This window comes from Marmota flaviventris, chromosome 1 (assembly GCF_047511675.1).
Source record: "Marmota flaviventris isolate mMarFla1 chromosome 1, mMarFla1.hap1, whole genome shotgun sequence".
Taxonomy (NCBI): Eukaryota; Metazoa; Chordata; class Mammalia; order Rodentia; family Sciuridae; genus Marmota; species Marmota flaviventris.
In genome coordinates, this window is record NC_092498.1 from 114,250,087 (window position 1) to 114,265,104 (window position 15,018).

At 36.2% G+C, this 15,018-nt stretch overlaps 1 protein-coding gene and 1 long non-coding RNA gene across 4 annotated transcripts in view; one reads left to right on the plus strand and one right to left on the minus strand.

Annotated features, from left to right (window-relative positions):
- Positions 1–1,412, minus strand: part of LOC114082416 (uncharacterized) — a 92,600-nt gene extending 91,188 nt beyond the window's left edge. Inside the window, exon 1 of one of the 2 annotated variants that reach the window (XR_011708273.1) lies at positions 889–1,412. This is a non-coding gene — a long non-coding RNA (uncharacterized lncRNA). The remainder of the gene's footprint in view (positions 1–888) is intronic. The other variant, XR_011708269.1, reaches the window with a different exon arrangement.
- LOC114108264 (tetratricopeptide repeat protein 28) overlaps positions 1–15,018 on the plus strand; it is a 594,959-nt gene that overhangs the window by 20,708 nt on the left and 559,233 nt on the right. For both annotated transcript variants that reach the window (XM_071614927.1, XM_071614928.1), the window contains exon 2: positions 12,813–13,091. In XM_071614927.1, coding sequence (XP_071471028.1) covers positions 12,813–13,091 — 279 coding nt within the window. The remainder of the gene's footprint in view (positions 1–12,812; positions 13,092–15,018) is intronic.

Here is a 15,018-nt window from a genome sequence, read left to right on the forward strand (position 1 = left end):
TTTAAAGGTGTGGGTGAGGAATTTCAAATTATTTACATTAATTCCTTCCAAGTTGACCATGGAGTAGCTTTTCAAGGATGCGTATTTTTTAAAAATATTTTTTTAGTTGTAGATGAACACAATATCTTTATTTTACTTATTTATTTTTTACGTGGTTCTGAGAATCGAACTCAGTGCCTCACACAACAAGGCAAGCGCTCTACCATTGAGCAACAACACCAGCCCCAAGGATGCCTTTTTTTAAAAAATATTTTTTAGTTGAAGTTAACACAATACCTTTATTTTATTTATTTATTTTTATGTGGTGCTGAGGATCAAATCTAGGGCCTCGCACGTGCTAGGTGAACGCTCTACCACTGAGCCACAACCCCAGCCCAGTATGCCTATTTTTTAAAATCTATGTTTTTCCTATTTTTTAAAAATTGGTACATTAGGCTTGTGTATAATGGTGGGATTTGTTGTTACATATTTGTACATGCACACAATATAACAATATAATTTGGCTAATATCACTCCCCAGTATTTTCCATTTCCCTGTCGCGATAGGCACAAGTGCAACATATGCAGTCGAGGGGAGAAATAAAGAATGTCCATGTGCTAATTCCCTTTTTAATGTTTTATTCACTCAAATCACTTAATACAATTTTACTTTATAGGTTCTTAATCAAGAAAATGACAGTCCTTACTGCTGGGCACTACAAACAAAATAATTCAGGCTTGATAAAAGCAATAAACACAACTAATTTGAAGCAAACAAATTCTAAGTTATTTCTAAGCACCTCAAACACTCTTAATTATGGCAGACCTATTACAGACATTCCCTCTGCATGCTAAGCTTAAGTGCTAAAGTCTTAAATCTTAGGCCTTAAGTCCAGCAGATGCACTCACTCAGAATGCAGGGATCCTCAAGAACTGATGGAGGCTTCTCCTGGTATGGAGTTGATGGCTGGCTGAGGAGACGGTTATAAGGAGAAGTCTCATTTCTCACCAGGGTCAGGAGACTGCTGTAGAGTTTGAGAGCAGTGAGGACAACACAGAGGATCAGGCAGATGATGATGAGAGTTGGGATGTCAGTCCAGGTCCTCATCAAGCTGTCCAGCATGTGTGCCTCAGTATTGGCTAGCTAAGTGTCCGTTCATTTGTTCCATTATTTTTACTAAATTTTGGGAGCTTCTGCTCGCTCTATGGGTCCCTATCAGCTGTTACCAGGTTTCTTAGTGACATCTTATGTCTTAAAGAGGACATGTGGTCTGGTGGTTTCCGCCCTGAGACCCCTCTATCTCTTATCAGGATTATGACAAATGACATGTGATTTCACCCTGACTCTTGTTAGGGTTATGGAAAGTGACTTGCTTTTATCGGGCTGTGCCTGATTGACATATCGGAGGGCTCTGTGGCTTGCTGGGTGAGACTGCAGTTTATTTTAAGGTGGAGTTGTTTAGGCTAAGGCCTAAGGCCATCCTTACACCCTCTCTTCCTTCCCGGGTGCCTTTCCTCTATTCTCAAGAATGCCTGTTAAGATCATTTAAGGGAGTTTGAGAAGTACTTGCCTAGTGTCCTGGGACCTGGGAATTTATTAAAGGATAAGTGGCAGTTCTGCTTTAGGATTTGGCCTTGTAAGAGCTTATGACCTCTGGTCTAGGCTGATGATGTAGCTTCTCTGTTTCTTTTTGACAGCCTATAAAGCTCTAAACCTGCTCTGTCTAATAGTACTTTCTGTGAAGATGGACATTTCTGCATCTGCACTGTAGTTTGTTAGCCACTAGCTATCAAGCGTGGCTATTGTGCACTTGCAGTGTGACTAGTACATCTGTGGAACTGATTCTTTAATTTTAATTTGGTAAAATAAAAATTTAAAGAGCCACATATACCTGGTGGCTGCCATATTGGTAAATAATTTGGATCCCATTTACTTTTCTTACCTTACACACTTTTACTTTCTATTCTGCACTTACACTGACTTCTGCCCTTTCTCCAACATGGCTAGTCCTTATTGCCTCCCCCCTACCTTTAGACACCTAAATCCATTTCTATCTGCATGGCCAACTTTACTTCCTTCTGATTAGTTACTCTTTGAACTGGTCTTTGATCACTGGTCTAATTAGGTGCAGCCTGTGTAGGAGGACTTCTTCCCCTATGGAAGCTCAGGGCTTGCAAGACATAAAGAACTGCCTAAAGCCTAATTTTCACAGATGGAGTCAGTGTTTTATTTATTGATTTTTAACAAGCCACTTACTTTGTTTTTTCTCTGGATTTTTATTCTGTAGTGCCTAGGAGCTTACCTGGCATATAAATAATCTTATTATGGGTCTGGGGTTATAGCTTAGTGGTAGAGTGCTTGCCTAGCATGTGTGAGGCACTGGGTTAGATTCTCAGCACCACATAAAAAATAAATAATAAAACATGGGTATTGTGTCCATCTACAACTAAAAAAAAAAATTAAAAAATAATCTTATTGTATTCTAGCTCTGGAGTATTTGCCTAACCTAAGGCCTTAAGTTTTATTTCTTAACATATTTGACCCATTCCCTACCTCCACCTATCTTATTATCTTTCTTTCACTGTTGGCTAGGTTGCACTGCAGGGCAAACCCCTTTTAAAAAATGTTTGTTTTTTTTCTACTCCACTTTCTTTTAGATGAATCAAGTTTTAATATGATTTTATTATTTTTCTGTTAACTTGCTAATTACGTTTTCAGTCATAATTTCCTTGACTTGATTATATACAATGCAAATCCTTGATTTAATATAGTCTAATAAAATTAATATTTTACTCTTTACTTGGGTCTGGTAAAACCTTAGAACCTTGATAAAATGTGGCATATAGTTCTACATCATCAGGACTTTATAAAATGCAGAGTCTCATGCCCCACTGTGAATGTGTTGAATCTGAATCTGCCTTTTAACACAGTCCTCAAGTGATTACCTATATATTAAGGCTTGAGAAACCATATAGAACTTTAGCTCTATTTCCCACCTCCTACTTATTGTGCTATAAATATTTTAAGCTTCACATTACAGTTATTATTTTGCATATATGATATTCATTTTTATTTATTCTTTCTAGTATTAATCATTTCCATGTTTCTCCCTGGGATAGTTTTCTTTCATTGTTTATTTTAATATTTCTTTTAATGTAGACCTACTGTTAATTCCTGTTTTTGATTCATCAAGTTTTGTTTTACTTTTATTTTTAAAATTGAGATATATTTCACATATCACAAAATGCACCCATGTTAAAGTGTACAGTTCAGTGGTTTTTAGTGTAGTCACAGTGATATACAGCAATCACCACTATCTAATTCCAAAACATTGGCTTACTCTTAAAAGAAATTCTCTGCCATTAGGAGTCATTCCCCATTCCTCCCCTGCCTTTTTAAAAATGTTTTTTTAGGGCCTTGGGATGTGGCTCAAGTGGTGGCGCGCTTGCCTAGCATGCGTGAGGCACTGGGTTCGATTTTCAGCACCTCATAAAATAAACTAAAGATGTTGTGTCCACCTAAAACTAAAAAATAAATATTTAAAAAAATTTTTAGTTTTAGGTGGACATAATATCTTTATTTTATTTATTTATTTTTTATGTGGTGCTGAGGATTGAACCTAGTGCCTCACGTGTGTTAGGCAAGCGCTCCACCATTGAGCTACAATCCCAGGGCCCCCATTTCTCCCTTTTGCTAACCCGGGGCAACTACTAGTCTGCCTTCTGTCTCTGTAGGTTTGTTTATTATGAATATTTAACACAAAGAGAATCATAGAATATGTGCAGTCCTGCATACTTTGTGTCTAGAGCTTCTTCCACTTCACATTGACATTTACAGGGTTACATGTTGTAATATATATTGGTATTTCATTTTTTGTGGTTGATTTAATATTCCATTGTATGGTTTTGCCACATTTTGTTTATTCATCAGTTGATGGACATTTGGATTGTTTTCACTTTTTGACTGTTATAAGTAATGTCTCTCAACATTTGTGTACTAGTTTTTTTTTGATACTAGGGATTGAACCCAGGGGTGTTTAACCACTGAGCCACATCCCTGGCCCTTTTTAAATATTTTATTTAGAAACAGTATCTTTGCCGAGTTGCTAAGTTGCTGAGACTGTCTTTGAATTTGCAATCCTCCTGCTTCTGCCTCCCGAAATGCTGGGATTATAAGCATGCACCACCGCACCTGGCTACTAGTTTTTATGTAGTTTATATTTTCAGTTCATTTCAGTAGATGTCCTGGAGTACACTTAATAGGTCATAAGATAACTTTTATCTTTTGAGGACTTGCCAAGGTGGTTTCCACAGCAGTTGCACTATTGTGTATCCTACCAACAATGTGTAAGTGTCCCTATTTCACCTTTGTTTTTGAAGAATATTTTCTCTGGGTATAGAATTTTAGGTTAGGTCCTGTTTCAGTTTCCATCTTTTCTGTTGAGTACACAGCTTATAGCTTATTTGAAGGAAATGCATCTCCCCCGGCTTTAATATTTTCTCTATTTTTGTGTTTTAGCAGTTTGACTATGACGTGTGCAGTGGTGATTTTCTTTGTGTTATCTTGGGGTTGGATGAAATTCTTTAAGCAATGTGTTCAATATTGCTTTAAAGTTGTTGTCTTTCATCAGTTTTAGAAAATTTTTGGTCACAAGTTATTCAGAGTTTATGCATGTATTATGTCAAAATGAACTCCATTATGTATAACCTTAATGCACTAATAAAAACATTAAAAAAGATACTCAAACAGTGTTCTACTACCTTGTCTCTCTGTTCTTTCCAGAATTTCAGTCATATATGTATTACACCTCTTTCTTGAGCATGTTACTTATGTCTTTAGTATGCTCATCTTACCCACTCTCTTTTTATTTTCTGTGGTTCAGTTTGGGTATTTTCTATGGACCTGTCTTCTACTTTATTAATCCTGTTGCATAAAATCTTGCTAAATCTAAATCCATTCATATAGTTTTTAATTTCTGGTATTATATATTTTAGTTTAGCAAGGTACATTGAATTCTTTATTCCGTGGTCAATTCTCTAGTGAAATTTGTACATGTCATCTCTCTCTCTCTTTTATCTTGTGGGGATTGAACCCAGGGTTGCTCTTTCACTGAGCTACATTCCCAGCCCCTTTTATTTTTTATTTTGAGGGTCTTGCCAAGTTCCCCAAGCTGGCCTTGAACTTGAGATTTTCCTGCCTTAACCTTACAAGTCAATGGGATCACAGGTGTATGCTACTGCACCTGGCTTTAAAAAATGTTTTTTGATAGGGCCCTGCTAGGCTGGCCTCGACTCTTGGGCTCAAGCTGTCCTCCTGCTCCTGCCTTGGCCTCTTTTGAGTAACTAGGACTACCACTGCACCTGGCCTGTTTTTTTTTTTTTAATTAAAAAATTTTTTAAAAAAAATATATATTTTTTAGTTGTAGTTGGACACGTTACCTTTATTTTTTTTTAATGTGGTGCCAAGGCGAACCCAGGGCCTCGCACATGCTAGGCGAGTACTCTGCCACTGAGCCACAATCCTAGGCCCGCCTGTTTTGTTTTAATAGTAGATAACTAACATATGACCTTTATTGACCCATATGGTGCTTTTGTGTGAATTTGAAAATGGCCTATTCCCTAGGCAGACTAACTTGTGAGTGGAGAGTGACTTTGTGTGATTTAGAAAATGAAAGCCCTTTCTCTAGTCTTGTTCAGCTCTGGGCCAAAATCCAAAGGCAAGTTTCTCAGCCAGATACTCTTAAGAGAATGAACAGATCTTACACTTCTATATGAGTACACTGATAAATAAAAAAGCCAGCTATGCTCTGTTTTCAGAATGATTTTATATTTTAAAGAAAGTAGGTAATACATGCATCTATTGAAATATCAGATAAACAAAAGTAGAGTCTCCTTTCACCCTGCTATTCAGTCTTCTAATAATTCTCTTTTGAGGCAGTCTAGTAGTTTATTGTTTCTGGTCTATTTAATCCATGTTTGTTTAAGCACATAAATGTGTATACTGGTGTACATTATTTACTTCCAATTTTTCATGAAATATAACTTATTCTAAACATCCTTTCTGCATCTTGATTTTTTTTTCTTTCCATATCCATAAATAAAACCTGCCTCATTCATTGGGTTGGATTCATAGTATCTAGGTTAGTCAGCTTTTTGATGCTGTGACCAAATACCTGGCTAGAACAATTAGAGAAGGAAAAGATTATTTTATTTTAAAAATATTTTTTAGTTGTAGGCGGGCACAATATCTGAATTTTATATTTATGTGGTGCTGAGGTTAGAACCCAGTGCCTCTACTCTACCTCTGAGCCACAACCCCAGCCTTGAAAAGTTTTGGTTCATGGTTGGCTGACTCCATTGCTCTGGGCCCAAGGTGAGGCCCAAGGGTGAGGGGGAGGAGTGCTGCTCCACTCATGGTGGCCAGGAAGCAGAAAGAGATAGGAAGAGGTGTCAGAGAATATGAACCCTTCTAGGGTACACTCCCAGTGACCTGTCTCTTCCGGTCATGCTCCACCTGCCTATGCTTAATCACCCAATTAGTCCTTTTAAACTAGGATGTACTGACTAGATTACAGCTTTCTCAATCCGATCACTTCACCTTCAAACGTTCCTGCATTAACACAGGAGCTTTTGGGGGACACCTCATATCCAAACCATAACAGTGTCAACTATATGGATCTATTAAAAGTTTTCCATTTTTCTACTTTCTAACATTCAGGTTATTTTCTAACCTCATGTTAAATGCTGTATAAATATTCTTGTCTGGATGACTTAGTATATACAGGTGTTTCTATAGTATAAATTTTTAGAAGTGGAAAAATTTCTAGACTTCACAGGATATGCAACTTTTACGTTTTATAGGTATTATAAATTGTTCTTTTAAGAAATTATATTCAGTTGTACTTCCACCAGTTATGTGAATGTAACTTTTTCCTTACTCCTTAGCAACAAAGTATATTGTTAATATTTTTTATTAGTAGGAGGGCTAAAATATACTATCATTGATATTTAATTTATTTTTAAAATTGAGATCATACATTTTTAAAAAATATGTTTAAAAGCCTTATGTATTTCTTTCTTTCCTCTTTCCTTCCTTCCTCCTCCCTCCCTTTTTTTCTTTCTTTATTTTTGATCTGTCTGTTCATACCCTTTAGCCATTTTCTCATTGGATTCTTTTTTCTCATTGATTTGTAGGGGTCTTTTCTATATAAAAGAAACTAGCCCTTTATCATGTGTTACTTATTATTTTTTTCTTTTTTTAAGTATAGGGAATTGAACCCAGGGGCACTTAACCAGCGAACCATCTTCAACCCTTTTTATTTAAAAAAATTTTTAAAAATATTTTTTATTTGTACACAATTTATCTTGTTTATTTTTATGTGGTGCTGAGGATCGAACCCAGGACTCGCACATGCTAGGTGAGCGCTCTGCTGCTGAGCCACAACCCCAGCCCCCCTTTTAATTTTTTTTGAGACCGAGTTTTGCTAAATTGTGTAGATCTTTGCTAAATTGCTGAGGCCGTCCTCAAACTTGCAATCCTCCTGCCTCAGCCTCTTGAGTCAGTGGGATTGTAGGCATGTGCCACCAAGCCCAGCTTTATGTGTTGTTTTTTTTAACAAGTTGATTTGTTGGGTCTGAGATTATAGCTCAATTGGTAAAATGTTTTCCTAGCATGTATAAGGCCCTGGGTTTAATTTCCAGCACCAACAAAACCAAAAAAGTTGATTTGTTACTCATCTTTTTGGTCTTTTTTTAAACCTATTTTTTTCATGCAGATAACTATTTTATATTATTATATGTATTGGTCTTTTATGTTTTTTTGTTATTTTTTGTGTTGTACTTAGACCTTCCACGGTTCTGTGTAATAAAAATTTCTTCCATATTTCCTGCTGGAACTTTTTAAAAACATTTTTTTTTTTTTTTGGAGTGGCGGAGCTACTTCATTTATGTAACACATTTACGATTTACATAAGACTTTTGCTGACATGATTTCATTTTACCCTCAGAACAATGTATAAGGCAGAACATTCATCACATTTCACAAGTCAGGAATTGCTGCTCACCTTTGGCAATGCTTCCTTGGTTTTGGGACACTGTCTCCTTTAGTTTTATTTCCCTGTTATTTCTTCTCAGGAAAGGCTCTTTCTTCTGTATTCCCCTTAAACACAGCTGTTCCTGGGCCTCTCCTCTTTACATTCTCCTTAGATGACCTCTTCTACTCTCATGATTTACAAGATCACGTGTCAACTAATATCTGCCCAATCTACTACACAGAGCTCAGATCTTTCCAAGAGCACCTGACCTACACATATACAACCTCCTGCCTGAATTCTCACTTTCATGTCCACAACTTTTTTGAAATTTTTATCCCACCCTTGCTGTTCCTCCTGTGTTCCCTATCTTGTCAAACCATATCACCAACTAGTCCAGTGACCAGTGCCCCCTGTAGCTTTTCTTTGGCTGATTTCAAAAGACAACTTTTTGTCTAAGTCAGAGGGAGAAGATGCCTCAAGGCTAGCAGTCCCCAAGCATATAGAAATTAAAAAGCAGGGACTGTGGGGGGAGGAGCTGGTGTCCAGCAGAGGTCAGGATTGGCAAAGCTGCTGAGCTCAGAGTATGTGAATCCACTATTTTGTAATATTTTGATTTTGGATCCCTATTGTAAATCTTTTTATACACGGTCTTAATTTCAAGTTGCTTCAGTTTTTTTCCTTGAAAGCAAGAGAGGCTTCAGATGCTCACAGAATCCTGTGTGACAGACAAGCCAGGTTTTATCCACCTCATTCTGCAATCATGCACTCACTGATCTGTCAGACATTCACTGAGCACTTCCCATGGGCCAGGCATGGTGCAAGGTGCTGGGATATAATAATGATTATGACAAAGTCCCTCAAGGAGTCACAGTCTAATGGTAAACTACTGAGTAAACTGAGGCACAGAGTGGTAAATGACTTACCCACTGAGGTAGAAATAGCTAGGTCTTGGAAAGGTGGGACTAGAGCTGGAGAGAGGGGAGGGTACAACTCATGGTAAGTAAAACCCCTCTGACTGAGGAGAAAGGCTGCACACAGACACATATTACAAAATCTGCTTGCAAAAAGCTTAACAGTTTCCAATTTCACCATGATTGAATTCATGTCTCAGTGAATTAGGCCTGATGGCATTTCTGTACTAACCCCCAAGGATTTGGGGCATGCCACCAATCTGCTGGGACACAATAACTCTGTAGGCAGCTTAAAAACATTTTTTAATATTTAAATTTTTTCCCTATTGCAACTTTTATAATTTTATTTTAAAATTTAATTCTTTTATTGACCTATATTTTTGATATAAAAGTGGAAAGTTTTTTTCCTACATCATTTGCATTAATATTTTTAACAGTAGATGTGTACTCTGCTGTTCTTGGATGGAATATTTTATATGTCTGTTAGGTCATTTGGTCTAAGGTATAGTTCAAATCTAACATTTTCCTTATTGATTTCTGTCAGGTGATCTGTCCATTATTAAAAGTGAGGTATTAAAATCCCCTACTATTTTTTCATTGCTGTTTATTTCCTCTTTAAATGTTAATATTTGCTTTATATATCTTGGGGCCCTGATGTTGGGTGCATATATATTTATAATTATTATACACTCATGGTGAGTTGACTATTTTATCATTACATAATAACCTTGTATTTTAGTCAGCTTTTTTGCTGCTGTGACTAAAAGATTCGTCTAGAACAATTGTAAAGGAGGAAAAGTTCATTTTAGGGCTCACAGTTTCAGAGGTCTTAGTTCATAGACAGCCAGCTCTCTTCCTCAGGGCTTGAGGTGAGGCAGAACACCATGGCAGAAGAGTGTGACAGAGGGAAGCAGCTCACATGATGTTGAGGCAGCATGGAGATCTCCACTTGACAAATACAAATATATACCCCAAGGCCACACCCTGTCTGCCTCCAGCCATCAGGGATAAATTCACTGATTGGGTTAAGGCTCTCACAACCCAATCATTTCCCCTTTGAACTCTCTTGTATTGTCTCCCACATGAGCTTTTGGGGCATACCTCACATCCAAACCATAACACCTTGTCTCCGGTTACTTTTATTTTTGGAGGGTCCAAGGAAGAGTACTGGGTATTATTGAACCCAGAGGCTTTACTACTGAACCAAATTACAGCCCTTTTTATTTTTTATTCTGAGGCAAAATCTTGCGAAGTTGCTGAGCGTCTCACAGAGTTGCTGAGGCTTTCCTCAAACTTGTGATCTTCCTGCCTTAGCCTTCTGGGCCATTGGGACCCCAATGTGCGCCCTGCTTCCAGTAACAGTTTTTGACTTAGTCTATGATTGCTGCTGTCTGTATAGCAGTCGCTGCTCTCTTTTGTTTTTCATTTGTGTGGAATATCTTTTTCTCTGTTTTTACTTTTCAGTCTGTATTTAAAGCTGGAGTGAGTCTCTTGTGGGCAGCCTACAGTTGGATTTTGTCTTTTTACTTGCTCAACAACTCTGTGTTTTGATTTGAAAATTTAATGCATTGACATCAAAAATAATTATTGTTAGGTAAAGAACTTGGTATTGTTAGTTGTTTTCTTGCCCTTTTGTAGATCTTTTGTTCTTCCTCTCACTATCTGCTTTTGTGATTTGATGATTTTCTTTAGTATGCTTTGATTCCTTTAACTTTTGTATACCTACTATAGGTTTTTGCTTTGTGATTATCATAAGGCTCATATAAACCATAGTTATACCAATTTATTTTACATTCATACACAATGGGGAAAGGATGGTCTACAATAAATGGTGCTGGGAAAACTGGATATCCACAGGCAAAAAAGAAGAAAGAGAAATTGAATCCTTATCTTACACCATGTACAAAAATCAATTCAAGCTGGATATGGGGATTTGTCTATAATCCCAGTGATTTGAGGGGCTGAGGCAGGAGGATGGAAAGTTCAAGGTCAGCCTCAGCAACTTGGTGAGCCCTCAGCAACTTAGCAAGATCAAAAATAAAAAAGTTGAAAGGACTGGGGATGTAGCTCAGTAATAAAGCAGCCCTGGGTTCAATCCGCCGTATCAAAACCAAAATAAACACAAAAACAAAAATCAACTCAAATGATTGATGATTTAGACTAAGGCTTTCAACCCTAAAACTCCTAGAAGAAAACATAGGGGAAAATCTTCATGACCTCTTGCTAGTTATTTTTTAGATACCCAGAAATAGAATTTATTTCTACAACTTGTGGCTAATTCTGGCCTTAAGCAAAGTCACGATGATTGTATTTTCCAAGTGAAATCAGTTTTACATGTATTCAATGTCTTGTACATTGATTTGACGATGGGATAAAGTAATTAAAAATCAAAACTGTTTAGGGAAATCCTTATTGTTTAGTAAACATTACATAGTTCATTCACTTTCAAACAATATGTTTCATGATCATTATTTTTAAAAAACCTTTAATAATACATCATTGATTAGCTACTTCCAGTGTGAGGAAGTTGAAGGATATACCTTAAACACAGATATTTGAAACTTCTAGAATATTTTAGCAATTTGAATTATCCTGAAAGTCTAGGATATACTATCCTTATGAGGAGAAGAACAATGGTCACAAATGTAGATTAGATCTGTCTTTGTGGAAATTGTTCTTTTTAGTATAGACATTTTGGTGAGGAATCTATTATGTTGTGTACATTGGCGTACTATATCAAATCAGATTCATCCTCTTTTGAAATTCACACGCACACACACACACACACTCACTCACTCACACACTCACACACTTGGATGGACACAATACCTTTCTTTTATTTATGTATTGTTTGGTACTGAGGATTGAACCCAGTGCCTCACATGTGCTAGGCAGGCGCTCCACCACTGAGCCACAACCCCCAGACCCAGATTCATCCTCTTTTGAAGGACAGTATTGAACTTGGTCTTAAATGAAGACATGGGGTAGAAAATTATACTTTTTTAAAAAAATATTTTTGCTTAGGTCAGGTTTGCTTAGAATTATGAAATATCTCTCCTGATACTATTGTGTTAAATTTCTTCTCTTTAAACTTAATGCAGTTTTAAAAATGAATTAAAACTCGACTCATTCACTCTCTTTGGTTTTAAGGTCACTGTTATCAAATCACAGAAAATTTAGGGATTTTGAAAAACAGATCTCAGATTGCAGGATATACTTCACAGCTGAATTTTTTGTGTGTGGTCTCCCTAATCTGATGCTGAAATTTCATGGTAGTAGTCAAATTCAGTTACCAAATTTGCCAGTCCAAAAAGATTGAATCGTACATTAAGATACTTTAATTTTTTTTAAACTTGCATGTACTCATTATTTACATTTGGATAGGAAAGAAAATTTAAGAAAGTAAAAAATGCTCCATAATGTTACATCAAGTAAGTAACAGCTTAGCATTGTTAGTATTTTGATTTTATGCTTTCATTATTTTTTGAAGTAGAACGATCTTAACATGTTGAAATCATGTTGTCTATGTACGTTTTTATTTTGGTTTTTCCCTAGTTAACTTTAAATTGCTAAGGAAAACCTCAGTTTTTTTTTTTTTGCATTTATTTATTTATTCATTCATTCAACCCATTCATTCCTCCATCCTGTCAAGTCAATAAATTTGTACAAATATTCATACAAATATGAATGTATATAACTGTTACACAAATATATGTATGTATTCAAGGCACTGTGTTGGCTGCTTCATGGAAAATTTACTATATTTCAGGGGACAAAAGTCAAGTATAATGTAAAGCAGATTGGGAAGAATATCCATGTTTTATTGAGGTTCAAACAAGGAACTTGACTGGATTATCTGAACTGTGTTTGACAATTTCTTTGTTTGTAGATTTCTCTTTTTGGTGCTAAGACTATTGGCCGGAGAAGTCCTGATGAACCAGTACTGAGCAAAGCTGAATTTGTTGAGAAAGTTCGTCAGAGTAACCAGGCTTGTCACGATGGCGATTTCCACACAGCTATTGTCCTGTACAATGAAGCCCTGGCTGTTGACCCTCAGAACTGCATTTTATACAGCAATAGATCTGCAGCCTACATGAAAATCCAGCAGTATGACAAGGCACTGGATGACGCAATCAAAGCCCGGCTTCTCAATCCCAAATGGCCAAAGGTAGAAGTTTATTGAATTTCACAGAATCTTTTGTAGTTCAGTGTAATATTTATTGATTCAGTACAGGTATTAGTAAAATAATCTGTACTTTAGCAAAATGTAGAATGAATGACTTCATTGAGCTTGTATGCTGGTGACTGGATTCCTTTTTAATGCTTTGGAAATATGCTTTCTCTTTCCAAGTTTAATTCTTTTTCTGTATGTTTGGAATTTTATTTTTTTCTCTCACCCTCTTGATAGGATTCCTTCTAGTTATTTGGATTGTTTGACGTCCTTTTTTGGGCAGATGTTTTGGATGGGGTACAGAGGTCATGTTTCTCTCCTTAAATTTAAAATTAATTAATTTTATTTTGTCAGTACCTACTTGTTTTCAGAATGTTATTTAATCAGGGATATTTCATATTTTTAATGAATCACTGTAATTATCTATATTTTCTTGAATACTGAAAGGCTTGAGTTGTTACTTTTTTTTTTTTTTTTTTTTCTTTTTGTCCTCATTTTGTTGCCCAGGCTGTTCTCAAACTCCTGGGCTCAAGTGATCTGTCTCAGACTCTCAAGTAGCTGGGACTATGGGTGTACTGTGCCTGCTTTGTTATCTTTGTTTTGGGCACATAAATGCTTCTTGACTTACACTAGGGCTATGTCACAATAAACCCATCCTAGGTTGAAAACAGCATGAATCAAAAATGTATTTAATACACCTAATCTACCAGACATCATAGATTAGCTTACCCTCCCTTAAATGTGCTCTTAACACTTAAACATTGGTCTAAGTTGGACAAAATTATCTAACATTAAATCCTGTTGTATAATAGAATGTTGACTATCTAATGTAATTTATTAAGTTTCTATATAAAAAAACACTAGCTACACTGTACAACACACTGCAGACGGTTAGACACTTGTGATTGTGTGCTGATAAGAACTGTGGTGTACTGCCCCTGCTCAGCTTCATTAGATGGCATCCTACTGCATGATCCCTACTGCATGATCTTTGTTTTGTGCACATGGGTCTGCAGCCCATTCCTGCTAGCCTGGGACAAGATCAAAATTCAAATTTCCAAGTTTGTTTTCTACCAAATTTATATCACTTTTGTACCATTAGAAAGTTGAAAAATCATAAGTTAAACCATTGTAAGTAAGTTGGGGACTATCCAGCCATTTGACCCTATAGACTATTATTGAATTTTCTGTTGTAGTCCATTGATCTATGTATTTATTCTTATGCCCTAACCATGATGCCTTAGTTATTGCAGATTTACAGAAAGTCTAACATCAGGTATTGTAACCTTGTTCATTTTTTTTCTCAGTTATATTTGCTATTCTATGTTTTCACATTTCTATATAAAGTTGCAGACTTGATTTCTTAAAAAGTCTACTGGGAAGTTAAAATTATTGCATTGAAATTTTAGATAAATTTGGAGAGAACTGCCATCTTAACATTCTTGAGTGTTCCAATTTGTGAACATGTTATTATGCCTTCTATTATTTCCCTTTGTAGCTTTGTGTAGTTTTTACAGTTCAGGCTTACATATGTTTTGTTTTTATTTATTCCCAGATTTTTTTTCTTTTCACAATTTTTTTTGAATATTGTTGTAGGTAATAATGGGATTTGTTGTTACATATTATACAAACACATAATACAACAATATAATTTGGCCAATAGATTTTTTTTTGTGTGTGGTGCTGGGGATTGAACCCAGGGTCTTGTACATGTGAAACAAGCATTCTTTACCAACATAGCTATGTCCCCAAGCCATTCCACAAGTTTTAACATAATATTTTCATTATAATTCAGTTAAGAATATTTTCTGATTTTCATTCTAAGAACCTTTTTGATCCATGGATTATTTAGAAATTTGTTGTTTAGCTGGGCATGGTGGTGCATGCCTATAATCCCAGCAGCTCAGGAGGCTGAGGCAGGCAG